Source organism: Pipistrellus hanaki (assembly GCF_964339955.1).
Source record: "Pipistrellus hanaki genome assembly, chromosome: 2".
Taxonomy (NCBI): domain Eukaryota; kingdom Metazoa; phylum Chordata; class Mammalia; order Chiroptera; family Vespertilionidae; genus Pipistrellus; species Pipistrellus hanaki.
This window is the reverse complement of record NC_140504.1, coordinates 199,820,879-199,847,051: the sequence shown is the minus strand read 5'-3', so window position 1 is coordinate 199,847,051 and position 26,173 is coordinate 199,820,879. Positions and strand designations below refer to the sequence as shown.

The window sequence follows — 26,173 nt, the reverse complement described above, 5'->3', positions numbered from 1 at the left end:
CCTCCCCGCCCAGCTAGGCGGGGCCTCGGCGCGTGCGCACTGGCGGCAGCTCCGCCAGGATGTACCCGGACCCCCGGCGGCAGGTGTGATGATCCGGTGGCCATCGCCCTCCCGGGCCTCGCGCCGCCATGGCCCCCTCCTGCGGGAAGCGTCGGGGACATGGATCACGGGGGTCCCTGACCCCCTCCCCAGCTCCGGACACTCTACTCCCCAGAATTCCGGCTCAGGAGAATCCGAGACAGACAGGCCCGGATAAAGGGTGACCCCTGAGCCACTGGGCCCCGCCGCCTTTCAAAGGATCCTCCCAGCCCGGCTGGTGTGGTTCAATGGTGAGCGTCGGCCCAGGAACCCAGAGGTCACGGTTCGATTCCAGCTCAGGGCACATGCCCGGATTGCGCACTCCATCCCCCGAAGGGGCGGTGCAGGAGGCGGCGCATCCGTGATGTTTCTAGCTGATGTCTATCCTTTTCCCTTCCCCTCTCTCTAACCATCAATAAAAACATATTAAAATGTAAAATAATAATAATAATAATAAAGGCTCCTCCCAGTTGGCTGGGGGCCCAATTATTCTACGCACTTAACAGAGGAGGGCCCTGGCCCATCAGTGACCCAACCGGCCCATGGCCCCTGAGCGTCCAGTCCTGGGTGGCCCACGGCGGCCTCTGCCGGAACCTGTGCCAGGTGGGACCCGCTGTGGGCACGTCTGCCCGGCCCCTGCCCCTGGGGAGAGCTGTTCTCATAAAAATTCTTCCACTGTTTCCGGGCGAGTCTTCCACCCAGCCCATGAATGGGGTCATTATGCACCAGTGGACAGGCGGGGAGGCCCGCTCCGGCTCCCACGGCCCCTCCCTGGCCCCGGGGGGGGGCAGAGCCTGGCCACCCCTGTGCCTGGGTTGAGAGGAGGAACCCTCCCACCATGGGGGACGTTCAGAGGGGCAGGAGGGTGGCAGACATGGGGCAGCGGGAAGGTTGGTGTCTGGACAAGGTGGGGGCTGGGTAGCTAGATAGGTCAGCACACTGCCCCCCGCACCCCCTCAAGGGGCAGCCCTGGAGAAGACCATGTGGGGGGTGGGGGGTCCCCCACGGGTTGTGCCAGGGGAAGATGCTGCCTGTCGACTGTGAGGCAGAAGGTAGTCGTCGGCAGGGACAGATCCAGAGGGGCCGCCGCTGTGCTGGGCCACCTGGCTCTCAGGTGGACACCAAGCACCGACGGGTCCAGCCCTGACCCAGGGCAGAGGGCGGCGGGCAGCTCGCCTGGCTCTGGCACATCCAGGGCACCTGAGACGGGACCCGAGCGGCTGCTGCAGGGCCGGCCTGAGCCCTGGTGGGCAGAGCCCTGCCTGTTCGTCATCCCTCAGCCGGGCAAACCAGCCGAGGGAGCCAGCGTGGGAACCAGCTCCCTTCCTCCCCCTGCACCTCTTTCCTTCTAAGAGGCTGGGGGTTCCCCTCGAAGCCCGCACAGGGAGAGGCGCCTCCACGGGGAGCGGAAACGGCTGCAGAGGCTGAGTAATTCCGGAAAGGTCGCAGTGACATCGCCGTGATTCGCACCCACACCCTGTGAGGCCAGGGCCAGCCCTGCCCCCGGCACGTCTTCCCTCTCCTGGACGTCACCGGGAGCACCCACCTCCTTCCGAGCCACGAGACCGGTGACCTCCCCGCTCCCCAGAGCGAGGCCCCGGCCTGGCCCGGCCTGGCAGACCTCGGCACTGACTGGGGGGTAGGGTGCCAGGGACCCAGGGCCTGCCCTGGGGAGGAGGGAGCAGTCGGGCCTGCACGGACCCCTCACCCCGGGGCCCAGGCTGCAGCTCTGGTCGAGGGTCCCCCAGGGGGAGCACAGACGGTGGGTCCACCTGGGGGTGGGGGTTTGGACCCCATCTGGCCTCACGCGTCCACACGTGGGCCGAGGATGTCAGCCTCAGAGATGACGCCATTTGGGCCATGAATGTGGTGTGTGCTGTTAGCGTGTGGTGTGTGTGGTCTGTGTGGTAGCATTTGTGTGGCCATGACATGGCAGGTCCCCTTCGTGGGTAACAGGGCAGGTCAGTGCACGTGGTGTGCAGGCTCAGGGTATAGGGCATGGCCTTAGCATCAGGGTGGCACCGCAGTGGGTGGTGTGGTCAGTGGTGGCCTCAGGGTCGGACGGGGAGGCTGCGCCGGGCGCCTTGGGACTCCGAGTGCCATCTCCACACCCAGGCCCCAGGGTGGTCCCGGAATTAGTGCCCGTCCCAGCGGCTGGGTGGCTGGCCCTGGGGGACACGTTGGCCACAAACGCCTGTGCTCAGAGCCGGTGGAGTGAGCTGGGCAGGCCTGACAGGAGGAGAAAGCAGGGGTTGCGGGGCCGGGGCACACAGGGTCCGCAGGAGCAGGAAGAGCAGGTGTCTGGCCTCAGGGAGACCTGACCTTAAGGGCCGAGAGCTCTGCTCAGGGGGGCGCAGAACTGGCATCCAAGGGGGTCCCACTCCATCACAGGCCTCTCGTCTCCCTCCCTCCAGAAGCCTGAACCCCCTCATTCCCAGAGGGGGTCAGGCGCCCGGGCACGCACCAAGGGGAGGGACCCCCTCCAGCCCCCAGAGCCTTCCCCTTCCGTGTCCAGAGCAGGCAGGGCTGCCCGGAGAGCTGGCCCCTCCCCAGCACCTCGCCCGTGCAGCCTGTTATAAATAGGAGGCAGCCCAGCCAGTGCCGGGCCACATCCCTCCGTCACCGGCGGGAGCTGCCGCAGCCTAGCCACCGCACCGGGAGAATGGAGGCACCTGCACAGGTACCGGATGTGGGGCCGTCGGGCAGCGTGTCCTGGGGTCTCCTCAGCCTGACGTGGGGGGGGTGTCCCACGTGTGCCCCTGAACCCACATGCATGCGCGCGCGCGCACACACACACACACACATACACACACACACACACAGTGAGGCAGGAGAGCCACGGAGCCCCCACTGACTGTGGGCTTGGTGTGTGTGCGGAGCGTGTGTGTTTGTACACATCCGTGTGCACGTATGACCGGGGAGCCCCCTGCTTCTGCTGTATCTGAGGAGTCTCGGAACGTGCCCGGGGCTCCGTCTCAGGACGCCCTGGGGGCTCTGAACGGCCCTCAAGGCCAACCCCAGAGCTCCCCTCTGCCCGGGAGCCCCCGTGGGGCGGTGGGGGTGGGAGCGAGCTGGGCTGCAGGCCTGGAGGAGGGAGACATGGGCACTGGAGCCAGAAGCACCTGCCAGAGTCCCCTCACTCACCTGCACCCGCGGCTGAGGGTCAGCATGGCCACGGGGAGGGGACACAGGTGGGCATGGCACCATGGGGCGCCCACCAGCAGCACCCCGGGGTGGCACGTGCTCCCGGTGGCAAGGCAAGTAGGGGCCCAGCACAGAAGGCCACAGGACGGGGAGCCCACCCACCCCACCGGGTACCAGAGTTCCCGCGAAGCCGGCCGGCTTGCTGGGACACGCATGTTCTCAGCGTACACGGGAGCAGCCTGCTCTGCATACCTGGCAGCCGTGTGCTGGCGGAGCCCCAGCAGCCGCTTCCCTGGGCTGGGCCCCCTCCCCAGGCGCCCCAGCTGGTGGGTGGGAGGGCCCAGCCCCGGGACACCTGTACCCAGTCCCCAGAGGCCGGTGACTCAGACCCCGATGGGGACAGTGCGGGAAGCCCGCTGGAGGCCCACGCGTGACTCAGCGTGTGCAGGGCGGCAGGTCCGGCCCGCTCAGGCCCTGAGTCTGCGCTGGGGTGAGTGGGACACGAGCCTCCGGGGCAGGACCGGGGGCCGGGCAGGCCACAGCCGACTTCCTGGGGCCTCAGGTCCCGACCCCTGGCCGGCCCCCGCCTGCTTTCCCTGACGCCAAAGGCCTAGCTGGGTGGACCGCGGCCCGCCCTCGGCCCACAACCCGAGTGGACTCAGGCCTGACCCTTGGCCCAGCCTGGCTCCGTCAGCCTAGTCAAACACGGATGTGGGGAGTGGGGGAGCCATCGAGGCCGGAGTCAAGCCTCCCCAGGGGCCCCCAATGTTGGGGTCCTCTGAGCAGGCCACCTGGCCTCCGCCCGCCCCAGGCCCTGCCCACCAGGGGGGAGGCAGGCAGACCCCCGGGCCCTGCTCTCCCTGCCCCCACCGCCCAGCTCGGCTCTGCCTGATAAGGCACGCCTGGGGAGGCGGGTGGGGCCGTGCTGGGCCTTGTGGGCATGGCTGCGGGTCAGCCCCAGCAGGGACAAGCCTCAGGTGCCCTCTGTCGAGCCTCAGGTGTCCTCTGGGGGCGAGGATACTCCTCGGAGCTCCCAGGGACAGAGAATGGAAGTCCACCTGGCCCAGGTCCCCCCATCACTGGGCTCCTGGCCACGAACAAGACAGTCTCTCCTCTGAGCGGGTCAGCTGGCCTCCTCCTGCCCCAGGCCCTGCCCCACCTGGGGGAAGGCAGGCAGGCAGGCAGAGGCCCCGGCCCGCCGAGGCGGAGAGGCCTGGCCGGGGGTCCGACCGGGTCAGGCCCCGCTGAGGCCCGTTTCTTGGACGCAGGCTGGCGCAGTGGCCCGGGCAGCCGGCGAGGGGCCCGGGACCTGCAAGAGCCCCCCGGCCCCGGCCCCGCCCCCCGTGGAGCCGCTGGTGGAGCTGCCCGGCTCCTTCCGGGAGCTGTTCACCTTCTTCTGCGCCAACGCCACGGTGCACGGCGCCATCCGCCTCGTCTGCTCCGGCCACAACCGCCTCAAGACGGCGACCTGGGCGCTGCTGTTCCTGGGGGCGCTGGGCGCGCTGTACTGGCAGTTCGGGCTCCTGTTCGAGCAGTACTGGCGCTACCCCGTCATCATGACCGTGTCCGTGCACTCCGAGGGGAAGCTCTTCCCGTCCGTCACTCTGTGCGACATGAACCCGCGCCGGTGAGGCACGGGGTGCGTGGGGGGCGGGGCCAGGGGCCGGGGGCCGGGCGGGGGTGCCTGCGTTGCCCGAGGTGTGCCTCGGTGACTACTATTTTATATTTTTTGGTAATCCTTACCCGAGGATGTTTTAGAGCACATGTGTCAAACACAAGGCCCGCGGGCCAAATCCAGCCCGCCAGGCCTTGCAATGTGGCTCGCACCGCGCTGTCATCACTGCACTCCGCTGTCAGTTTATGACATTGTCAGTTTATGACTGTTCAGTAAACCATTCGGCCCGCGATTTAGGCTGGATTTTAGATTTTGGCCCCTTCTCTGATTGAGTTCGACACCCCTATTTTAGAGGAAGTGGAAGAGAGAGGGAGAGACAGAGAGAAATAGTGATATGTGAGAAACACATCGACTGCTTGCCTCCTGCACGCTCCCTGACCAGGGCTTGGGCTGGGGAGGAGCCTGCAACTTAGGCATGTACTCTTGACCGGAATCAAACCTGGGACCCTTTGGTCTGCAGTCCACTGAGCCGCACTGGCTAGAGCTTAATATATTTTTATTGATTTCAGAGAGGAAGGGAGTGGGAGAGAGAGAGAAAAACATCAATGATGAGAGAGAGTCGTCGATCGGCTGCCTCGTGCCTGCCCCGTACTGGGGATTCAGCCCATCACTGGGGCATGTGCCCTGACAGGGAATCGAACCTGGGACCGCTTGGTTCCTGGGTTGATGCTCAACTACTGAGCCACACTGGCCGGGTGAGCGCCTGGGTTACTGATGACTCCACCTCCCACACCCTGTGCACAGCCAGGCCCTCTGAGACATGCCGGGGGTGGGGGTGGGTCTTAAAGAGAAGGGAGAAACAGGTGCAGCGTGGTGTGGTCCGATGTGGGGGGCCTGGGGGTGACGTGGGGGGCCTGGGGGTGATGTGGGGGCCTGGGGGTGATGTGGGGGCCTGGAGGTGACGTGGGGGCCTGGGGGTGATGTGGGGGCCTGGGGGTGACGTGGGGGGCCTGGGGGTGATGTGGGGGCCTGGGGGTGACGTGGGGGGCCTGGGGGTGATGTGTGGGCCTGGGGGTGATGTGGGGGGCCTGGGGGTGATGTGGGGGCCTGGGGGTGACGTGGGGGCCTGGGGGTGATGTGGGGGTCCTGGGGGTGATGTGGGGGGTCTGGGGGTGATGTGGGGGCCTGGGGGTGACGTGGGGGCCTGGGGGTGATGTGGGGAACTGGGGGTGATGCGGGGGGCCTGGGGGTGATGTGGGGGGCCTGGGGGTGATGTGGGGGCCTGGGGGTGATGGGGGGGTCTGGGGGTGATGTGGGGGCCTGGGGGTGATGTGAGGGGCCTGGGGGTGATGTGGGGGCCTGGGGGTGATGTGGGGGCCTGGAGGTGACGTGGGGGAGCTGGGGGTGACGTGGGGGGCCTGGGGGTGATGCGGGGGGGTCTCGGGGTGATGTGGGGCCTGGGGGTGGTGTGGGGCCTGGGGGGTGACGTGGGGAACTGGGGGTGATGCGAGAGGCCTGGGGGTGACGTGGGGGCCTGGAGGTGATGTGGGGGGCCTGGGGGTGATGTGGGGCCTGGGGGTGGTGTGGGGCCTGGGGGGTGACGTGGGGAACTGGGGGTGACGTGGGGGCCTGGGGGTGGTGTGGGGGGCCTGGGGTGATGTGGGGGCCTGAGGGTGACGAGGGGGCCTGGGGGTGACGAGGGGGCCTGGGGGTGACTGACCCGGCGCGCCCCTCTCCCAGGCCCAGCCTGGTGCGCGGACACCTGCAGGCCCTGGATGAGTTTGCCCAGGAGAACCTCTACGCCCTCTACGGGTTCAACCTCAGCCGGAGTGGGGGCGTCCCCTCCGCGGAGGCCCCGGGCCCCGAGCCCGCCTTCCAGCTGGACCGCAGAGTCCGCCTGCAGCGGCTGGGTGGCCCGGGCGGCCCGAGCAGAGTGGGCTTCAGGCTGGTGAGTGTCCCTGCGGCGGGCACAGGGCGGGGCCCCGGGCCGGGAGGGTCCCTCTGAGCCGGCCCCCGCCCCCCGCCCCCCAGTGTAACAGCACCGGCGGGGGTGATGGGGGGGTCTGGAGGTGATACGGGGGGCCTGGGGGTGATGAGCCGGCCCCCCGCCCCCCAGTGTAACAGCACCGGCGGGGGTGATGGGGGGGGTCTGGAGGTGATGTAGGGGGCCTGGGGGTGATACAGGGGGCCCGGGGGTGATGAGCCGGCCCCCCGCCCCCCAGTGTAACAGCACCGGCGGTGACTGCTTCTACCGCGCCTACTCGTCCGGCGTGACGGCCGTGCGCGCCTGGTACCGCTTCCACTACGTGGACATCCTGGCGCTGCTGCCCCCGCGCCCCGAGGACGGCCACCAGGGCCACGGCGGCCACTTCGTCTTCTCCTGCCGCTACGACGGCCAGGACTGCCAGGCCCGGTGAGCGGGCGGGCGGGGCCTCCCCCGGCCCCACCGGCGGGCGTGGGTGCCACCCGGGCCCGCCCGCGGCAAACAGCTCCCGAGGGAGATACGGCAGGCCGGCCCCTCGGGCCGCACACGGCGGGTGGGGGAGGCGTGTGCCAGCGGAGTGTGCCCGGTTCCAGGCACTTCCGGACCTTCCACCACCCCACCTACGGCAGCTGCTACACCTTCAACGGCACCTGGACCGTGCAGCGCCCCGGCATCACCCACGGTGAGTGCCAGCCGGGCCGTGCGGGGGTGTGAGTGCGGGGGGGGAGTGTGCGTGTGTGTGCGTGTGGGGTGTGTGTGTGTGTGGGTGTGTGTGTGTGTGTGGGTGTGTGTGTGTGTGGGTGTGTGTGTGTGGGTGTGTGGGTATGTGTGTGTGTGTGTGTGTGTGTGTGTCTGTGTGTGTGTGGGTATGTGTGTGTGTGTGTGTGTGTGTGTGCGTGGGGGCGTGTGTGTGTGGGTATGTGTGTGTGTGTGTGGGATGTGTGTGTGTGGGGGGGTGTGTGTGTGTGTGTGGGGGTGGGTGTTTGGGGGTGTGTGTGGGGGTGTGTGTGTGTGGGTGTGTGTGTGTGTATGTGTGTATGTGTGTGTGGGTATGTGTGTGTGGGTGTGTGGTGTGGGTGTGTGTGTGTCTGTGTGTGGGTGTGTGTGGGTGTGGGTGTGTGGGTATCTGTGTGTGGGTGTGTGTGTGTGGCAGGGTGCTCCCGGCCTGGCCTCACCCCCCCCCCCCCCGCCCGCCCGCCTCCCTCCCGCAGGGATCAGCCTGGTCCTCAGGGCTGAGCAGCAGGACGCCCTCCCGCTGCTGTCCACCGAGGCCGGCATCAAGGTCATGGTCCACAGGCGGGACCACACGCCCTTCCTGGAGCACCGGGGCTTCAGCGTCCGGCCCGGGACGGAGACCACCATCGGCATCAGAGAGGTGCGGTGCCCCGGGGGAGGGGGCAGAGAGGGCCCGGGAGGCCCTGCCCCGCCTGGCGCCGAGGGCCGGGTGCAGGTGGAACTGAGCCCCCTCCCCGCAGGACGAGGTGCACCGGCTCGGGAGCCCCTACGGCCGCTGCACGGTCAGCGGGGAGGGCGTGGACGTCCCGCTGCTGTACGAGGCCAACTACACCATGCAGGTGCCTGGGCTCGGGCGGGGGCGAGGGGGACGGGAAAGGGCTCAGGGAGGGAGGCGCCGGGAAGAGGGAGGGGAACCGGGCCGGCAGCAGGCAGGTCCTACGGGAGGGATGGCTGCTCCCCCTCTCCCACCCCGCCCCCTGGGACCCCAGCCCCGTTTGCCTTGCTGTCCCCCCAGGCCTGCCTGGTCTCCTGCTTCCAGCAACTGATGGTGAACACCTGCTCCTGCGGCTACTACTTCTTCCCCCTGCCGGCGGGGGCCGAGTACTGCAGCTCCGCGCGGCACCCGGCCTGGGGTGAGCCCGCCCCGCCCACAGCTCCGCCCATCACCCATAGCTCCGCCCACAGCCCACCGCCCCGCCCACTGCTCCGCGGCCCCGCCCCGCTCACCTGCGGGATGCACACCTCTGAGCCTCCCAGGGTCTCCCCTAACGGGTTCCCCTGTGACCCCGCCCACCCAGGCCACTGCTTCTACCGCCTCTACAGAAAACTGGAGACCCACCGGCTTCCCTGCTTCTCCCGATGCCCCAGGCCCTGCAGGTGAGTGGGAACCGCTGGGGTCAGGGGTCACGGTGCTGGGGTCAGGGGTCACGGCCCCGGGCACCGCAGAGGGGGTATGACATGCCGGGTCTGTCTCTCCTAGAGAATCTTCCTACAAGCTGTCAGCTGGGAGCGCCAGGTGGCCTTCCTCCAAGTCAGGGGTGAGCCCCCGGGGGTGGGGTGAGGGCTGGCCAAGCAGGCAGGCCTCACTGATCCCACAGGGGCCCGTGGACAGGGCTCCGCCCCTGCGGTCCCTGCCCTCCCACCCGCCTGCCGTGCCTCGGAGGCTGGAGGCGCAGCGGCCACAGGGAGCCCTCTGTGTGCAGGACTGGATCCTGGCCGTGCTGGGCAAGCGTAGCCCCCCACGCCCTGGCCAGAGCCGGAGCCCCGGCTGGAGCCCGAGACCCAGGTGGGTGCACTGGCCTCCACCTCCGGAGGTCATGTCCTGGCCCCTCCTCCTGCCAGCCTCACCCTCAGTGAGCCCGAGGCCCAGGGCCCACCCCTCCATCTCTGCCCCCCCAGGAGCAACGTGGCCAAGGTGAACATCTTCTACCAGGAGCTCAACTACCGCACGGCCGACGAGACGCCCGTCTACTCGGTGAGCGGCGGCCCGAGGGCTGGGGCGGGCAGCAGCCGGCCGGCATGGGGCGCCGAGCCCCTGGCCCCCAGGAGCCGGCGGAGGCAGCTGGCCCCCAGGAGCTGGCGGAGGCAGCTGGCCCCCAGGAGCGGGTGGAGGCACCTGGCCCACAGGAGCGGGCGGAGGCACGTGGCCCCCCAGGAGCGGGCGGAGGCACGTGGCCCCCCAGGAGCGGGTGGAGGCACCTGGCCCACAGGAGCGGGCGGAGGCACGTGGCCCCCCAGGAGCGGGCGGAGGCACGTGGCCCCCCAGGAGCGGGCAGAGGCAGCTGGCCCCCCAGGAGCGGGCGGAGGCACGTGGCCCCCAGGAGCGGGCGGAGGCACGTGGCCCCACAGGAGCGGGCGGAGGCACGTGGCCCCCAGGAGCGGGCGGAGGCACGTGGCCCCCAGGAGCGGGCGGAGGCATGTGGCCCCCAGGAGCGGGCGGAGGCACGTGGCCCCCAGGAGCGCGCGGAGACAGCTGTGCAGCTCTCGGTCCCGATGCCGCAGGTGCCGCAGCTGCTGTCGGCCATGGGCAGCCTCTGGAGCCTGTGGTTCGGCTCCTCCGTCCTCTCCGTCCTGGAGCTGCTGGAGCTGCTGATCGACGACGCCGCCCTGGCCCTGCTGCTGGGCTGCCACCGGCTCCGGCGAGTGCAGGGGTCCCAGCCGCAGGCGGCCCACACCAAGCCGGAGCCCAGCCCGGTGCCCAGGGACCACGGGCATGAAGCCAGGTGCCCAGGGCCCCAGCCCGCGGTGCCTCCCGGGGCGCTGGCAGGAGTCTCAGTGAAGAGTTAGGTCAAGTGTGGGTCCCCCAAGACTCCTAACCCCTGAACCAGCTGGAGCTCGGTCTGATGCTGGGGGCCTTGGCTCAGTGGGCCCTCCTGGCTTCCCAGAGGGGCCTGTCCAGTTCCACAGGGGGCCCCCTGGCGGCCACGCAAGGCCTAGGGCCCAGGCCTGGCTGGCAGGCAGGTACGAGGGCGCCCAGCGCATCAGGCCCTCTCACTGGTGCAGCCACTTGCCCCAAGGAGGCCTCATGGTTCTCAAGGAGCCCAGGGCATAGGGAGAGGAGTGTCCCCACCACTGATTCCCATGTTCCAGGCAGGACTGAGCTTCTTGTGCATGGGTGTGCACACCCATGCATGCATGTATGTATGCACACGTGTGTGCCTTCATATAAATGTACATGTGGGGTGCCCCCACATAGGAATGTGTCTGTGTCTGCATTATATGTTTGCCTGTGTCAACATGTCTGCCCACACCTCAGCTTGGGGCAGGTGGGAGGGAGGGCAGGGCCAGGCCAAGGCCGTTAGTGAGGCTGGGCTGTAATAAAACTGGCAATTCCACCTGGTGCTCCAACCCGGGAGGGCCTCCTGTCGCCTCCGTGGTGAGCTGGCACCTCGGACTGCACCTCCACACGCGTGGGGCCGCAGACACTTTGTGGGCTGGGCGGGGACAGGAAGACGGAGAACGGGGCCACCGTCTAGGACTGGGGCTTGTCCAGGGGACATAGCCAGGCCCAGACCATCCTTTCCAGCTGGCATCCACCCTAACCTACCAGGGGCCCCTGTCCGGGCCAGAGAAGAGCAGAGCCCGGGAATAGGAGCTGTGATGTCAGGAGTCAGTTTTCACCAGAGAAGCCCTCCCCTCCCCCCCGCCCCCATCCGGTCCCACCCTACACAGCCACCCTCCATGAAGGCAGGGCACCCCGAGACCCCCTCCCCGGCTGAGACAGCGGAGTGAGGCGGGTGAGCCATGGATGGCGGCAGGGGCAGCGGTGCAAGCGGCAGTTTATTACTGAGTGGTCTGGAGTGGGCGGTCCCAGCAGCCTGAGAGGCACTGACAGGCAGTGGGGTGGGGCAGAGCTCAAGCAGGAAGAGAGGAAGGAGTTAATTCTGCTCTTTAGGGGTCACAGCCTGCAGATGAGGGACTTGGGGGGGCCCGGTCAGTGCCCACCTTGCCACCCATGGAGCCTCCTGGGCAGCCTTTGCATAGTGACCAGCGGACTGGCCGTGGCCTGATGGAGGACCCGAGTTGGGGCGAGGCCCAGCACTGCCCCAGGGCTCCGGGAACGGGGGACGCAGAAGGCAGTGAGGGCCCTGGGGAGTGAGCGGAGGGACCTGGCACCCATCGGAGGGCCCTGCCCGGGCGGAAAGCTGGCAAGTGGGGGCAGAGCTGCAGGGGCGCCCCCCCGGCCCCCGGCAGCAGACAGAGCTGGGGTCAGGTGGTCCTCCCGAGTCCAGAGACGAGGCGAGACAAGTGAGAACACAGTGGCTGCAGGAAGCCCACTCGTCCAGGAGGAAAGGTCGGATGCAGGGGTGCCAAGCGCCAAAGTCCTTTATGCACCCGCTCCGGGCCCAGCACTTCGGAGGAGGCAGGGGCGGCTGGGGCTGCCCGGCTGAGGCCGGCGTGGCCAGCCACGTGGCCTCAGGACGCCCGCGTCCAGCCGGGCCCAAGACCCCGTGCCACGTGCCCCCCGGCCCCCGAGAAGCCCAGCGTGGACGCCGGGGTCACTGCGTGAGGTACACGGGTTGATTCCCTGGATGGGCTGCCCCTCTGCCCTGGCAGGGGGCTGATGGCCAGCCACCAGCCTCGGGGAGGGCCCGGGGCAGGGGCTCCGGGGGGACAGGGCGGACCCAACTAGCAGGTCCGTGTCTGGGGCAGTAAGGGGGGGGCACACGGTGACACAGGCCTCTGGACAGAGGGACACACGTGACACAGGCCCTGGCAGAAGGACACGAGGTGGCACGGGGCACGGGCCCCAGGTCCGAGGGACACAGAAGCACACGGCCCTGGGTACGAGGGGACCCAGGGCCTTGAGAGCGGTTTGTGACGTGGGCAGCCCAGGCCCCGGGGAGGAGTCACCTGAGGACATAGGGTCAGCACCTCTGGGGAAACGTGGGGCTTCGGGAGACTGGGGCTGGGTCCCCCTTCCCGTCGGGCAGCTCCGCGGAGGGCAGAGCAGGCTGCTGGGCCCCGGACACTCCGGAGAGGGCCGGGTGGCGGTCTCCCGCTCCCAGGCCGCCCGCCCTAGCTCTCCTCCAGGTGGAGGCTGATGAACTCCTGGATGCACCTGCGGTACTGGAGCTCCGTGGGGCTGCAGACGGCGAGGGGCCCGGGCTGGCCCGGGGGCGCCTCCGCCTCCCGCATCTCCTCGGCCATGCGTGCCAGGCGGAGCCTGAGGGAAGCGCAGAGTGAGGGGCGACCTGTGCCCCATGGCACCCCACTCCTCCCCCATAGCGCCCCGTCCCCTCTAAGGCACCAAGCCTCACCCACAACGCCCCGCCCCTAAGACACCAAACCCCGCCCCTCTTAAAGCCCCGCCCACGATGCCTCACCCATATGACACCAAGCCCCGCCCCCTAAGGCACTAAGCCCCGCCCCACGCTCACAGCGTGACGATGTCCGCGTTGGCCTCCTGGACGGCGATGCTCAGAGGGTCCTGCTGCTCGTGGTCCAGGGCGTGCTGGTCGGCGCCCCGCTTCAGGAACAGGCAGACCTGGCTGCGGGCGAGGCGATGAGCCGGGGCGCACCCAAGCCACACACACACACACACACACACACACACACACACACACCCGCGCCCCAAGGTGAGCCGCAGGGCACCCGCACTCACCCGGTGCGGCCCAGGAGCGTGGCGTGGTGCAGGGGCGCCCGGCCCCGGCTGTCTCTTTGGTTCACGTCCGCCCCGTTTTGCAGGAGGAATTCACAGATGATCAGGGAGCCCTGGGGAGCGGGGAAGCCGTGCTGAGCCCGGGGGGAGGGCTGCCAGGGGTGTCCCAGGCGCCCCTGCCAGACCGGACCGGACCGGACGGAGCCCCTGGCGAGCGGGTCTCCAAGGGGACCGGGTACCAGCCACCAAGGAGAAGCTGAAGAGGCCGGGTCGGCGCCAGCCCCGTCGCTCACCCCCAGCACGGCCTGCACCAGCGGCGTCTTGCCCTCGTCCTCCGAGTCGGCCCAGTTGACCTCCGCCCCGTGGGCCAGCGCCGCGGCCAGCGCGGGGAGGTCCCGGGTGCGAGCCGCGCGGTGCGCCAGGAGCCCGGGGTGCAGCTCACGCACGTCCGCCAGCCCCCAGGCCTCGGCCTCTCCATCCGCCTCGCCGCTGGAGTCTGACTCCGCCACCTCTGCGGGGAGAGGGTGCGGTCAGAGCGGTGACCGGCCCCGCAGGGGCGGGGGGAAGGGGGGAGGGGGCTGGGGAGGCAGGCACCCACCCTCCTCGGCGACACTGTCCACCACGGAGCCCGCGCCGAAGGCCAGGACGTCCGAGCTGCCATCGGAGCTCCCCCCTAAGCCACTGTCGCTGCTCAGACCTGCGGGGTCCATGGGCAGAGGGGCCCTGAGGATCCCTGTCGCCTCCCGAGACCCCACCATCCTCCAGGGGGTGCCCCGGGGGCAGGAGAGTCCAGCTAGGGTGGGAGAAAAGGGGCAAAACAAGCTATTGCAGGTCCACGTGCACCCGCCCACAGGCAGGTCTGCCGGCGGCAGGATGGGTGGGCCTGTGAGGCTGTGGGTGCATGCGAGGAGGTCACCGCCCAGGGGTGGAGTCTTAGCCAAGCCCTGGAGGCGGCCCCAGGCAGCGCCAAAGATTGGCCCAGGCTCAGGGACGGTGAGGCAGCGCCCCCTGCTGCCTGCAGTCACCCTGCCAATTCCTGGCAGAGGGCCCTGTCTCCTGCCCACGCATTCCAGGAGGAGCTGACTGCCCGCCCGTTAGCAGGCAGCCCTTGGGGGAGAACTCGAGGTATAGCAATTGCCCCCCAACCCCAAACGGGGTGAGAAAGATGTGTGTCCCGAGTTTTCCAGGCCCCCAGCACACAGGTGCACATGGACACCCACAAAATACACCTGACACACACCTACTCCTGTGTGCACACAGCACACACACACACACACCACTCAGGGGTCGTGACCTTGGTCTCCAAGTCGATACCCTATTGCCCCCAGCCCCTCAAGGCCCGCTTGACCCCGTTCCTCCCCTCCAGACCAGCCCCCCACGACACCCCCTCCGAGCCCTGTCCCAGCAAATGGCCACCTGGTACGCCATCCGGGGGAGCCCTGCCTGGCGCTGCCTGAGGCCCGGCAGGGAGGGGTGGGCAGCGGGCCGGGGTGCTGGCAGCACTTACTGCGTGGACCAGCCGCAGCAGCCCCTGTGTCAAAGTAGGAGAAGAGGGAGTCCAGCTCGTCCGGGCAGAAGAGGGAGTCCCGGCGGAACCTGCGCTCCACGGCACCTACGGGGGGGACCAGGGGTCACGGGGGCCTGCCTCCTGGGCCAGCCCTGGCCTCCCGGGGTCTGGCCTCCCCCGCTGCAGCCCCCCCCCACGGCCGTCCGGGAGCCAGAGGCCCGCCCACCTGAGGACAGGGCGGCCACGGCGGGCAGGACGGGCTCCAGCCGGACCTTGCGGCGGGCGGCGGGGGCGCGGGGCGAGCTGTGTTGGCCGGGGCACCGCCGGGCCCGCCAGCGGCGCGGGGCCTCCCGGGCGGGCGCGGAGGGCGGCTTCCGCAGGAACTTCCTCTCCACGTACTTGTCCTTGATCCAGGCCTCCTTGTCCTGCCTGGACCGGGGGGCGTGAGGCCGCGCCCAGGCCCCGGCCCGCCGCCCCCGCCCCCGGGGCTGCACCCCCTCACCTGGGGCTGCTGGCCGTGGGCTTCCTGCTGCCCGGCCCCTCGCACTGGGCCTCGTAGATCTGGTTCACCGTGCGGTTTCCCAGCTCGCACATCAGCTGGCGGGAGACAGGGCGTGAGGGCCTCAGCCACAGCTGCAGACACCCCCAGCCGGCAGACACCCCCAGCTTGCAGACACCCCCAGGCCTCCGCCCTGGCCTGCAGACGACACCCCCAGGCCCCAGCCCCGGCTCGCAGACACCCAGACACCCCGAGCAGGCGGCTGGTGGCCCGTGATGGCCCTACACACACCTTCAGCAGCTCAGGCTCCCACGAGTCCAGCGTCAGGGACCGCACCTTGGAGCAGTGGACACCCAGGCTCCTAGACAGCGGGGAGGAGGGGTGAGTCAGGGCAGCTCGGCCTGGCGCCCCTGCCCGGCCGCCCGCGGGCCCACCTGTGGATGCCCGAGCACTCGATGCAGAGCAGCACGCCCAGGTTGATGCTGGCCCAGCGGGGGTCCGGCTGGCCGCAGTCGCCGCACTGGCCGTTGCCAGCCACGCCCTGCATGCGCTGCAGCACGCTCTCGCCCTTGGCGCCGCGCTCCCGGGAGTCCGAGGCCGAGTCGATGCTGCTGGTGGAGGGGGACGCTGTGCGGTCCAGCCTCTGGGGGCGGTGAGGGCCAGTCAGCCCCTTCGGAGCTCCGGCCGCGGCCGCCCCAGCGGCCCCACCTCCTCCCCGGCCCCCGCCACTGCCGGAGGCACCACACAGGCTCGGAGCCTGAAGCCACGCCCACGCCCACGCGTGCAGGTACTTGCACATGCCCACAGTGCCCACACATGCACGTGTACGCGTGCCCTGCCCACACATGCCGGCACGCAGCCCAGGGCGCGGGCGGCCGCACCTCGCTGTAGCAGCTGTCCGGGCTCTCCCGGTAGGCGGAGGCGATGCTGGCTTGCACGGCTTGGACCCAGGCCTGCCGCAGCTTCTCGGAGTCCGCCTGCAGCATGCAGCTCCTGCGGGGCGAGGGGGTCAGGCCCGGCAGAGAGGCCCCCCCACCAGCCCGGGCCTCCGCCGGCCCGGCCCCCCGCCAGCCAGGCCCCCATCAGCCCCGGCCCCCATCAGCCCCGGCCCCCACCAGCCCCGGCCCCCACCAGCCCGGCCCCCGCCAGCCCGGGCCTCCAGCCCCGGGTCCCACGCCGGCCCGGCCCCCCGCCAGCCCGCCCCCTGCCAGCCAGGCCCCCATCAGCCCCGGCCCCACGCCGGCCCGGCCCCCACCAGCCCGCCCCCCGCCAGCCAGGCCCCCATCAGCCCCGGCCCCCCCCCGCCAACCAGTTCCCCATCAGCCCCGGCCCCCCCGCTGGCCCGACCCCCCGCCGGCGTACGCACTTGGTGGGCGACACGACCTCGAAGCAGAACCTCCGCTCGATGTCCTCGCACGGCTTCACGGAGCACAGCCGGAGGTCGTCCACCACCACGGTGAGCACGTCCTGCGGGTGGAGCATGGCCTCATGCACTCTGCCTGTCCCCCACGTGCTCCCCGCCTGCCCCCCGGGCCACCGGACCCATGTGCTCTCTGCCCCCCACCTCAGGCGTGACGCCCGGGGCTGCCACTCGGGGCCAGGGGGAGGGGCCTGCACGCACCTTCAGCTTCTTCTGGTAGACCAGCTGGCTGTTCTGGATGGAGAACCAGCGCCTGGGCAGGGGACGAGCCAGGGGGGGTCAGGCAGGCTGACCTCACGAATGCCCCGGTGCCCTGCCCCCAAGAAGGAAGGTCCCCTCACCGGTTCCACGTCTTGAAGGCGTTGCTGGCCCTCTTGAAGAGGTAGCCCTCCATCACCACCCCGCTGGGCGCGTCCACGTCAAACTCCGCTTTGGGCTCATCGTAGGAGAAGTCCTGGGGGCCGGGGCCGGTCCCCGTGAACGCCCGCCCGGACCCGCGCACGGCCCTGCCCCGAGCCTCCTGGGGGCAGGCGGCCCCCACCTCCCCGCCGGGGCCGGAGCCGAGAGCCAGGCCCTGCCCCCACCCAGCCCCATGGAGCAGCAGGCTGTGCGACGAGGAAGGAAGCTGTCTGTGCCGCCCCCCCCCCCCCCGCCCCGCCCCGGGTCCCCATTCACGCTGCCAGCTGGGCCTGCTCCCAGCCACAGAGCTCCATTCACAGGCCGGGAGACACTGAGTGTGTCCTGTGTGTGGCAGTGGGAGCGGAGGCCCAGCCACCTGCTGTCCTGGCCGAGTGGGGGCAGGGAGGGACAGCAGCTGCCACTCCCACGGGGACGCCCCGGCTGGGCCCCAGAGTCCTCGCTGCCAGCCACCGCGTGCAGTGCAGCGCCCGCCAACAGGTGCCTGGGAGGTGTCCTTGGTGCTGAAGTGCCCCCGCAAGGGAGGGCGGAGGCCCCTGTCATCTGGCCTTCCCCTTACCCCTCATTCCCCCACCCCCACCCCATCCAGGGCAAAGCCCACTCACCTGCAGCAGTGTCTGGGGCGGAGCAGGAGGGGGTGGGAGGAGAGAGAGAATGCCAGTGAGTGCCAGCCCCCCACCTGCCCAGGCTGTCACTGACTGAAATGGCAGTTCTGCCTGCAGCCCACTCCGCCCTGGGCAGTGTGGGGGCAGCAGTCTGGCAGGTTACCAAAGAGGAGCCAGTAGCAGCCAGCACCTGAGGCCCCAGAGGCGACCCTGAGGCCCAGAGGACGAGGGGCATTCACTGGCCCCTGCCCACCCTGCTCTGGCCTCTGAGTAACACGGGGCCACCCTCCCTCCTGCTCCATCACAGTGAGGCCCGACGGGCGGGGGTCCCAGCAGGGTGGGCAGGCCTGGGGGAAGGGGGGGGCGTGTGTAGGTGCCAGGGGCCCCCCAGGGCAGCGGGACGGGGTGCCCCTCACACCCCCGATCCCCAGGGCAGGGCGATGGGGGCCTCACCCGCTGCTGGATGGCCGCATGCCTGTGCTCCATCTCCCGCTTCTCCACGGCCGAGTCGATCACCAGCTGGTCCAGCTGTGGGGAGGGGCGTCAGGGCGGGGAGAAGGGACCCCTCTCCCCGAGACCCAGGCCGGGCCCGTCCCCTCCCCTCCCCGCCCCCAGCTCACCTCGGCCGCCAGCTTCTTCATGTAGGGGTCCAGCTGGTGCAGCAGGCTGTAGCCCTGCTGGAAGAAGCTGTACTGGGCGTGCATGAAAGACAGCATCTGCGGGCGGGTGGGAGGCGCCGGTGAGGCCACTGCCCGACACCCTGCCGCCCGTGCCCGGGCCCCAGGGCAGTGCCCCGCCCGTCCCGCGCCAGGCACTCACAGAATCCAGGATCTCAAACTTCTTCTTGGCCTGGAGGACATTGATCTGCCGGGGAGGGGAAGGGGTGGACCGGGAAAGGGTGTCGGGGTCGAGGCAGCCCACGGCCTGCACCTTGCCACCACGCCCGCTCAGGCTGCTTGTGGTCCCCTGAGACCCCCGACTCATCTTCGCATTCCTGCCCTGGGGCCAACCGCATCCTCCCATGGTCCGGAACCCTTCCCCTGTCAGGATGGCAGGTCCCTCCCATGGGCAAAATCCGGAACTCCCACCCAGCTCTGCCCTCAGCAACGTCTCCCGGGCCCCACCCGCACCCGCACCCGCACTCGCACTCGCACTCGCACCCGCCGCCACCCGTGCCCATCGCTGGGCCTGTGGCTACCCCACCTGGTCCCGCCCCAAGACCTGATTCGTTTTCTGGAGCCAGAGCACCTCTCCCAGGTCAGCTCCGCCCGCCCGCCCGCCTGCAGGACCGCCCCCCAGCCCGCCCCCGTGCCGGCGGCTCACCTGGAGCACGTAGTCCAGGGCCAGGTGGCGGAAGCACTTGCGGGTGAGGGTCAGGGCGCCGGTGGCCTCCTCCACCTCGTGGGGCCGGTGCCGCGGGGCCTGGGCGTTCCTCACCAGGGACAGCTCCAGGTCCTCCCGGACCTTGTCAAACTGCTTCTTGGTCTCCTTGAACTTCCGCACGTCCCTGGGGGCGAGGGGGGGGGTGTCAGGGCGGGGGCTCCCAGGAGGGACGGACGTGGGGTCTCCCCCTCCCTGCTCCTGGGCGGGGCCTCCCTGCCTGCACCCCCTGCAGCCGTCGAGCGGGCTGTCCCCCTCCTTCCCCCTCTCTGCCTCCCCTTCTTCTCCCTCCTCTCCTCCTCCAGGCCCCTTCCCGGACCCAGGGCCCCCCTTGCCCTTCACCACCTCAATCCGAAGGTCAGTCCAGCCTGGGGTGACCCCCAGCTTCAACCAGAATCCAGGCTCAGGTCCCCAACTTCAATGTGGCATCACTTGGGGGTCCCATAGGCACCCCAACTGCACACACAGGTGCTGAGCCCAGACTCCCACCCAACCCTCACCTCCTCCCACCACCACCCTGACTCCTCCCTCAGTCATGCCCTCCCCCTTGCCCCTCACCCCTCGCCCGAGGCCCTCACCTTACCCTCCCACCTGTCCCCCTCCGAGCCTCTGCCGAGCCCCCACCCAGAGCCTGAGGCCTGGGGCCAAGGCCCCTCCCAGACAGGCCCTGGGATCCCCCAGATCCAGCACAGGAAACGCCAGGGGCCCCTCCCAGGCCGGGAGAGGCGAGGCACCCCCTCGGGGTCCGGGCCTCCAGCCACTCACTCTTTGATGAAGTTGTGGAGCTGCTGCCGCACGGACCTCTGGGCCTGGTCAAACAGGATCTGGGGGGTCACGGACAGGGGGTGTGAGTGGTCTGTCCCCACGTGACCCCAGGGGCCAGGCCCCATCCCTCTCAGGTGAGGACCAGGGAGAGTCCCGTCCCCCACGGAGCCGGCCTCACGGGGCCTACCCCCTGCCTCAGGCCTGGGCCGGTGCCCAGAGGCGACAGCTGTGACCACCTGCCCACGCCCCCTCCTGGCTCTCGGCCAGAGCTGTCCCAGAGGGGCCCCTCCTCTGCCCCACCCACAGGGCACCTATGACACCCCCACCTCGGGGAGGACCAGCCTGCGGTAGGAAGGAGGGGGTGGGAGCCAGAGCTCCCGAGGACTGGCCTAGGAGCAGGGGCGGGTGGTGGTGGGGGTTGGAGGGCTCTCGAGCACTTAGGGGGCCCAGGACCGGACCGGCCACTCGGGGGGCCCAGAACTGGACCGGCCACGCGGGGGCCCAGAACTGGACCCGTCATGTGGGGGCCCAGAACCGAACCCGCCACTCAGGGGCCCAGAACCGGACCGGCCACGCGGGGGCCCAGGACCGGACCGGCCGCGCGGGGGCCCGAACCGGACCCGCCACGTGGGGGCCTGTCTTGAAGCAGACAGACAGACAGACAGACAGGGCAGGACGTGCTGTTCTGAGCCGGTTTATTTCTGAACTTCCCCTGGGGGTGGGGCTCCTTGTTTAGTCTGGGGCTCCGGCTGCCAGGCCGCTGTCCAGCCGCCCACGTGCGCCTCACGCAGGCCTGTGCGGTGGCTGTGCCGGTGGCCCTGAGGCTGGAGGTCATCCAGACCTGACCGGGAGCGGCGAGGCCAGGTCACCAGGGGCCGGGGGCAGCCTGGGAGGTGCTCTCGCTGCACCGAATGGCCGAGACCTGCCCGGTGAGGGGCCCTGGGTGACCCTCCGAAGCCTCTCCCCGCTGAGAGCCCACTGCCCACAGACCGAGCTGTGCTGCCCCCTCCCGGCCACCCCACTGCCTGGCCCTCACCTGGGACACACGAGAGCCTCGAGAGTCTCCCACCCAGACAGGAGCCGCGGTGTGGGCTCTCCCAGAGCAGACCCTGCTGGCCGCTTAGCCCCGCGGCCAGGCCCTCGTGCGTGCGTGTGCGTGTGTGTGTGTGTCCCTCTCCCCCCCACCCCCGCTCCGCCGCTGGCTCACCATGTGGTAGTTGACCATCTCCTGCAGGCTGTCTCCAAACCTCTGCAGACACTCCTGGGGGGCAGGGGAGACCCTCGTTCAGACGGGTCAGCCATGCCCCCGAGCGCCCGCACCTTCCCGGCGACAGGCCACGGAGCCGCCCCCGCCGCCCCCGCCGCCCACACAGACCCCCACACAAATGCCCACACGCTCCCGGACCCGGGCGCCCGCAGGGGCTGCCTGCCCGGGCCTGCCCTCAGCGAGGCCGGAGGCCGGAGGCCGGAGGCCGGGGCCCTCACCGAGATGACGGTGTCTCCCTGGCATTGCTGGGACAGGTCGCGCACGCCGCTCACAAAGAGCCTGTTGGTGGTGACGTAGGCCTTGCCGGCCTCGATCATGCCGCTGCACAGCTTGACCAGCTGCGGACGGGATGGGATGAGGTGTGACACCCGGGCTGCCGAGTGCTGGGGGGACCCCCCCTGCCCGCCCTCAATCCTGAGCCCACTGGGCGCTGGGTCAGCCTAGTGCCAGCCACCGGAGCCCTGGCTCCAGAGGGAGGTGAGCAAAGAGCCCAGCACGGGTGGGCATGTGGGCACGTGGGCTGGGCCAAGGGTCAGCAGGACCAGCCACCGAGGGGGCTCAGGAGAGTGCCCCTCAGTGCTCCCCCAATTCCCCCTGGGCCCCCAATCTGGTCACTCAGAGGCACAGCCTCCCAGTGGCTTCCCTCCACCATGGGAGACCCAGAGGCGCACACGTGTGTGTGTGTGTGTGTGTGTGTGTGTGTGTGCGCGCGCGCGCACGCGCGCGCACTGGGGATGGGCATGTAGGTACAGCTGTGGCGAGGGGACACAGCCACGTCTCGTGGACGCACACGGGCCACATGCCCCACATGCAACACACGTGCGCTCGCACACGTGTGTGCACACATGCCAGTGGCCGGGCCTGGGGGCGGGGGGCGGCCCTGGAGCCCACACGGCCCAGCCCCTCACCTTGTCCAGCTTGGCCTCGATCTCGACCACATCTGTCTCCACCTCATCGATGGTCGCCCTGCGACGGGAGGAGGTCAGTCAGGGGTCAGCCCGCGGACAGCCGCCCTAACCTGGGGCCAGGCTGGGTCTTCGCCTGCCCACGCCCCTCCCCAGGGGGCTGCTGGCTCCTGTGGCTGCCCCCACGGCCCTCAGTCAGGCCAGGAGGCGGAGCTGGGAGAGGAGGCAGGACAGCGGCCCAGTCCAGCGGACTCGAGCTGCCCAGAGCCACCACCTCCCCAGGCAGAGAGAGGGCCTGTCACATGTGACCGCCCCCCCATCTGAGGCTGGGCTGCTGTGGCCCTGGGTACAGAGGTCAGACAAGCCGGAGGACAGAGAGGGGCCGGAACCCCAGGGCAGGTGCACACGCAGGGCGGGGCCAGGGCCGCCAGCCACCCCCGCCCCGCCCCAGACTCCACTGGGCTCCCCAGCCTGGTGGCTCCTGCCGCTTGCCAGTCTCAGCCAGAACTTCTCTGGCTCGCTCAGACACCCCCAACCTCCAAACAAGAAAGAATGGCACCATCTGCCAGGAGAGGGGTAGGTCAGGTCCCGTCCTCCCCTCAATTCCACCCCCTACCCCACCCCACCCGAACCCCGCAGCCTGACAATGAGCTCTCCGGGGAGGGGCGAGGGGCGGGGAGAGTTAACACATGACATCACCGGAGGAGCCGAGGACAGGAGAATCCCCGGAAGGCAGAGGCAGATGGATCGGGCACGTGACCCTCCCCCCACAAACGCTCCGGGAACAGGAAATAGGAAAATCAGGCCAGTGTCCCGTGCCCCCCGCCCATCTGGCCTCCTGGGTGGAGGGACGAGGGAACGGGCTCCGGCCAGGCAGGGAGGCAGGCCTCCAGAGACAGGCCGTGGGCGGGGTCAGGCCGAGGGGAGGCGGGCAGGGGGAGGGGCGTGTGCCAGGATTCCCCAGGTCCCTCAGGTGGGGTGCAGCTCAGAATGACCTCCCGGGGAGCTGGGGGAGGGGGCAGGGACCTCAGGAGTCTCCACTCCGCCCGGCAGGACGCGGCTCCTCTCTGAGGGGTTCAGGGGATGCGTCCCGGAGCAGAGCTGTCAGAGGGGTGACTCCCTGTCCCAGCCGCGGCCCCGGCCCCCGCAGGTGCCCACCGCCCACCCAGGACTGCCTGGCCCAACAGCCCGAGGTGTGTGGCCCAGGAACCCTGACCTCTGCTGTGGCTGCTCGGGTCCCCTCACAGGGTCCCTCCCGAGGCAGGGAAGGCCCACCCCCCAGAAGAGGGTGCTGCAGGGGGAGCCCCAGCACCCCAAGTGCCCTGGCAGCTGCACAGCGAGCTGCCACCTGGCCTGGGCGCCTGGTCCCTGAGCCAGCAAGGGAGGTGATGCACGGGGAGCCTGGGCCAGCCCCCTCCCCGGACCCCCTCCCGGAACTCCTCCCCAGGCCCCACCCCAGCCCCCTCCCAGACGCCCCCAGCCCCGGGGACCAGGGCCGCCTCTCCTGCCCGCCCTCCAGGATTTACTCAGCAGCTTGGAGGAGGACGGAGGAGGGAGAGGCCGGTGGTTCCCCCACCGAAGCCGTGACTCAGTGCTGACGCCCCACCCAAGGGAGGGGGCACCGAGGACAACGGGGTGGGCGAGGCCGGCCTGTCTGAGCGTCTGGTCCCCCGAACCACGTGCCCGGGGCTGTGGGGCTCCCCCGGGCCAAGCGCACTCGGCCAGCTCCCCTCCCAGGGCTGGGCTCTCATGGCCCACATCGCTGACCACATCCTCCTGGCCGGCCGGACCCTGACCGCCTCCTCAGGCCAGCCTCCAGGAAGCCAGGTTACACGCTCAGCCGCAGCTGCCGCCGAGCCGCTGAGGGGCCTCAGGACGGCCTCGCACCCCCAGCCCGAAACCGGGTCCCGGGGATCCTCGGAGCTCCCCAGGCCGGGGCGGGCGCTCTCACAGCAGCCAGCCCCTCCCTGCCCGTGGAAGCACAGTGAAGCCACCACACCCACGGCGGGAGCCACAGGCAGGACAGGCTGGGGTGGGAGGAAGGCCCAGAGGGGACTGGGTGCTGGGGCCGGTCCCACCCAAAGGGAGGAAGAGCAGGAGGCTCTGCGGGCGGGGCCGGGACCAAGCCCCCGCCGAGGCCCTGGTACACTCCGGCCACCACAGGGCCTGGGGGACAGTGGGCAGAGGTGTGGCCAGAACCATGAGTGCACACGCTGCTCACACCCCAGGGTGCGGGGCCACCTCATCCCAGCCTCCCTGGTGAGAGGTTGTGCAAGAGGCTGGCTGCAGGGGGCTGCACACACACACGGGCCCTCTTGTTGGCACAGCCCAGGGACTGGGCATGCACACTACACGGGACCTCCTGGGCCATCCCAGGTGCATGTGTGTGGTGGCACGGTGCACACGCAGACACACGTGCAGAGACTCCTGTCCCAGTGCTGGGATACACATGAACAATCTAACCTGCGCGTTTAGTGGCAACACTCACGCCAGCATGAAAAGTACATGTACGTGTCTACACCAAGAAGTCACAGGTGACACACGTGCACGAGCCCATTGCTGGTGTGCACACATGTACCAAGCAGGCCAGCGCAGGGGTACAGCTCACTACAGTCACATCCAGGGTCTGGCACCCGAGGGCGTGAAGTGCGTGGTGAAGGCAGACACACACACACACACACACACACGCACACGCACACGGGCAAGCACGCCTGCTCTTCCAGGAAGCATCAAAGACAAGAGCCCAGGATGGAAGGGCCATGGCCCAGACCCTTGGACCCAGGCTGCTCAGTCTGACCCTGAGGTCACCTCTGTCCAGCAGCCCCGGGCCCACACGTGGCTCCGGCTGGCTGTCCCCCTTGGGCAGCTCTGGGCACGGGGACCAGACAGAATGCAGGACAGGCCCACATCCCCGGCCAGAGCGACATCCCGGCCAGAGCAGGGCCGCGGGCCGTGCAGGTGGCCGGCACAACGGGGCCCGCACAAAGCGGGGTGGACACTCCGCGGGGAGGCAGACACGCCGTGGGGAGGTGGACACCCGCGGGGAGGTGGACTCTGTGGGGAGGTGGACGGAGGTGGACACCCCGTGGGGAGGTGATGGAGATGCCACGGGAAGGCGGACACTCCGTGGGGAGGTGGACACGGAGGTGGACACCCGCGGGGAGGCGGCCACCGCGGGGAGGTGGACGGAGGTGGACATGCCGTGGGGAGGCGGACACTCCGCGGGGAGGAGGACACGCCGCGGGGCGGTGGACACGGAGGTGGACTCTCCGCGGGGAGGTGGACACCCGCGAGGAGGTGGACGGAGGTGGACACGCCGCGGGGAGGTGGCCGCCGGCGCAGCCCCGCCCCACGCGCGCCCCTGGGCGAGGCGGCCGGCGAAGGGGCATCTTTTGTTCCGCCGGCTCGTCCGGGCGCTGCGGGCTTTGTCCGCCGCGGGTCCGCCCGCGCCCGTCACCGGCTCCCGCGCCGGACACAAAGGGGGCGCCGCCGCCGCCTCCCGCCCGCGCCCTCCCCGGCCGCCCCGGTCCCGAGGGGCGCCCCCCGGCGGCCACAAAGGCGCGGCGGCTCACCTGAAGCGCGGCGAGTCCTTGATGCACTCCTCGAACTCCACCGTCATGGCTGCGGCGCACTCACTGGCTCAGGACCGCGGCGCCCCGAGCCGCATCCTCGGCGGCCGGCCGCTCCTCCGCCGCCGCCGCCGCCCGCGCCGAGCTCCGCGCCCGCCCGCGCCGGAATGAGGCCGCCGCCCCGCCCGCCTGTCACCGCCGGGGAGCGTCGCCAAAGTGCGCAGCGCGGGAGCCGCCGCTGTCACTGCCAGGGAGCGTCGCCAAACGCCCTGCCCTCCCGACGGCCGCCGCTGGCGCGCGGCTCCGCCCGCCCCGACGATCCGCCCCCCAGTCCCGGCCGCTCCAGGTCGGGGAGAAGAGCGGGCTCGGCAGCAGCGGGGAGTCGGAGCCGTCGCTGACCGCCAGGCGCGGGCACGCCCTCTCCGGCGAGCCGGCCGCGGTTGCGCAATGAGGGACCTTTGCAAAACCCGCGGGGCGGGGCCTCAGCGGAAGTCCGGGCTCCCCGAGGGTGGGCAGCGGGAAGCGGGGGGACAGGGGGATGTCGGAGTGCGCGCACGCGGGGGCGTGCAGGTCGGCGCGCGGTTTGAGAGCGGCATCCGGACGCAGCTGCCCGAGTCGGGCCCACGCGCCCCACAGAGAGCCGCACTTTGCACCCGCTCCCTAACGGTGGCCCCGCCCCTG

At 70.2% G+C, this 26,173-nt stretch overlaps 2 protein-coding genes across 6 annotated transcripts; one reads left to right on the top strand and one right to left on the bottom strand.

Annotated features, from left to right (window-relative positions):
* Positions 1-59: 59 nt before the first annotated feature.
* On the top strand, positions 60-11,185 carry SCNN1D (sodium channel epithelial 1 subunit delta; the record flags this gene model as incomplete). Its single annotated transcript, XM_084871336.1, is given in 14 exon segments — positions 60-83; positions 4,491-4,849; positions 6,536-6,785; positions 7,060-7,250; positions 7,415-7,503; positions 8,033-8,196; positions 8,297-8,395; positions 8,572-8,689; positions 8,855-8,933; positions 9,037-9,094; positions 9,260-9,342; positions 9,456-9,531; positions 10,059-10,329; positions 10,332-11,185. Coding segments are annotated over 14 exon segments (1,902 nt in total). The 3' UTR covers positions 10,373-11,185.
* Positions 11,186-11,318: 133 nt separating this feature from the next.
* On the bottom strand, positions 11,319-26,122 carry ACAP3 (ArfGAP with coiled-coil, ankyrin repeat and PH domains 3). Of its 5 annotated transcripts, none has more exons than XM_084873467.1 (24): positions 25,496-26,122; positions 21,927-21,984; positions 21,237-21,356; positions 20,959-21,012; positions 19,752-19,810; positions 18,930-19,113; positions 18,426-18,470; positions 18,227-18,322; positions 18,060-18,134; positions 17,607-17,618; positions 16,926-17,038; positions 16,786-16,837; positions 16,531-16,631; positions 16,046-16,157; positions 15,599-15,807; positions 15,456-15,525; positions 15,168-15,262; positions 14,892-15,094; positions 14,666-14,770; positions 13,757-13,951; positions 13,452-13,669; positions 13,162-13,271; positions 12,938-13,048; positions 11,319-12,723 (listed from the first exon to the last, which is right to left on the bottom strand). In XM_084873467.1, exons 1-24 carry the CDS (start codon positions 25,540-25,542, stop codon positions 12,576-12,578), a joined length of 2,592 nt encoding a protein of 863 aa, XP_084729593.1. In that variant the 5' UTR covers positions 25,543-26,122; the 3' UTR covers positions 11,319-12,575. The 5 variants fall into 5 exon arrangements, with proteins under 5 accessions (XP_084729593.1, XP_084729595.1, XP_084729594.1 ...); XM_084873469.1 differs by having other exon boundaries at positions 13,757-13,855; XM_084873468.1 differs by lacking the exon at positions 17,607-17,618.
* Between the last annotated feature and the right edge of the window lie 51 nt (positions 26,123-26,173).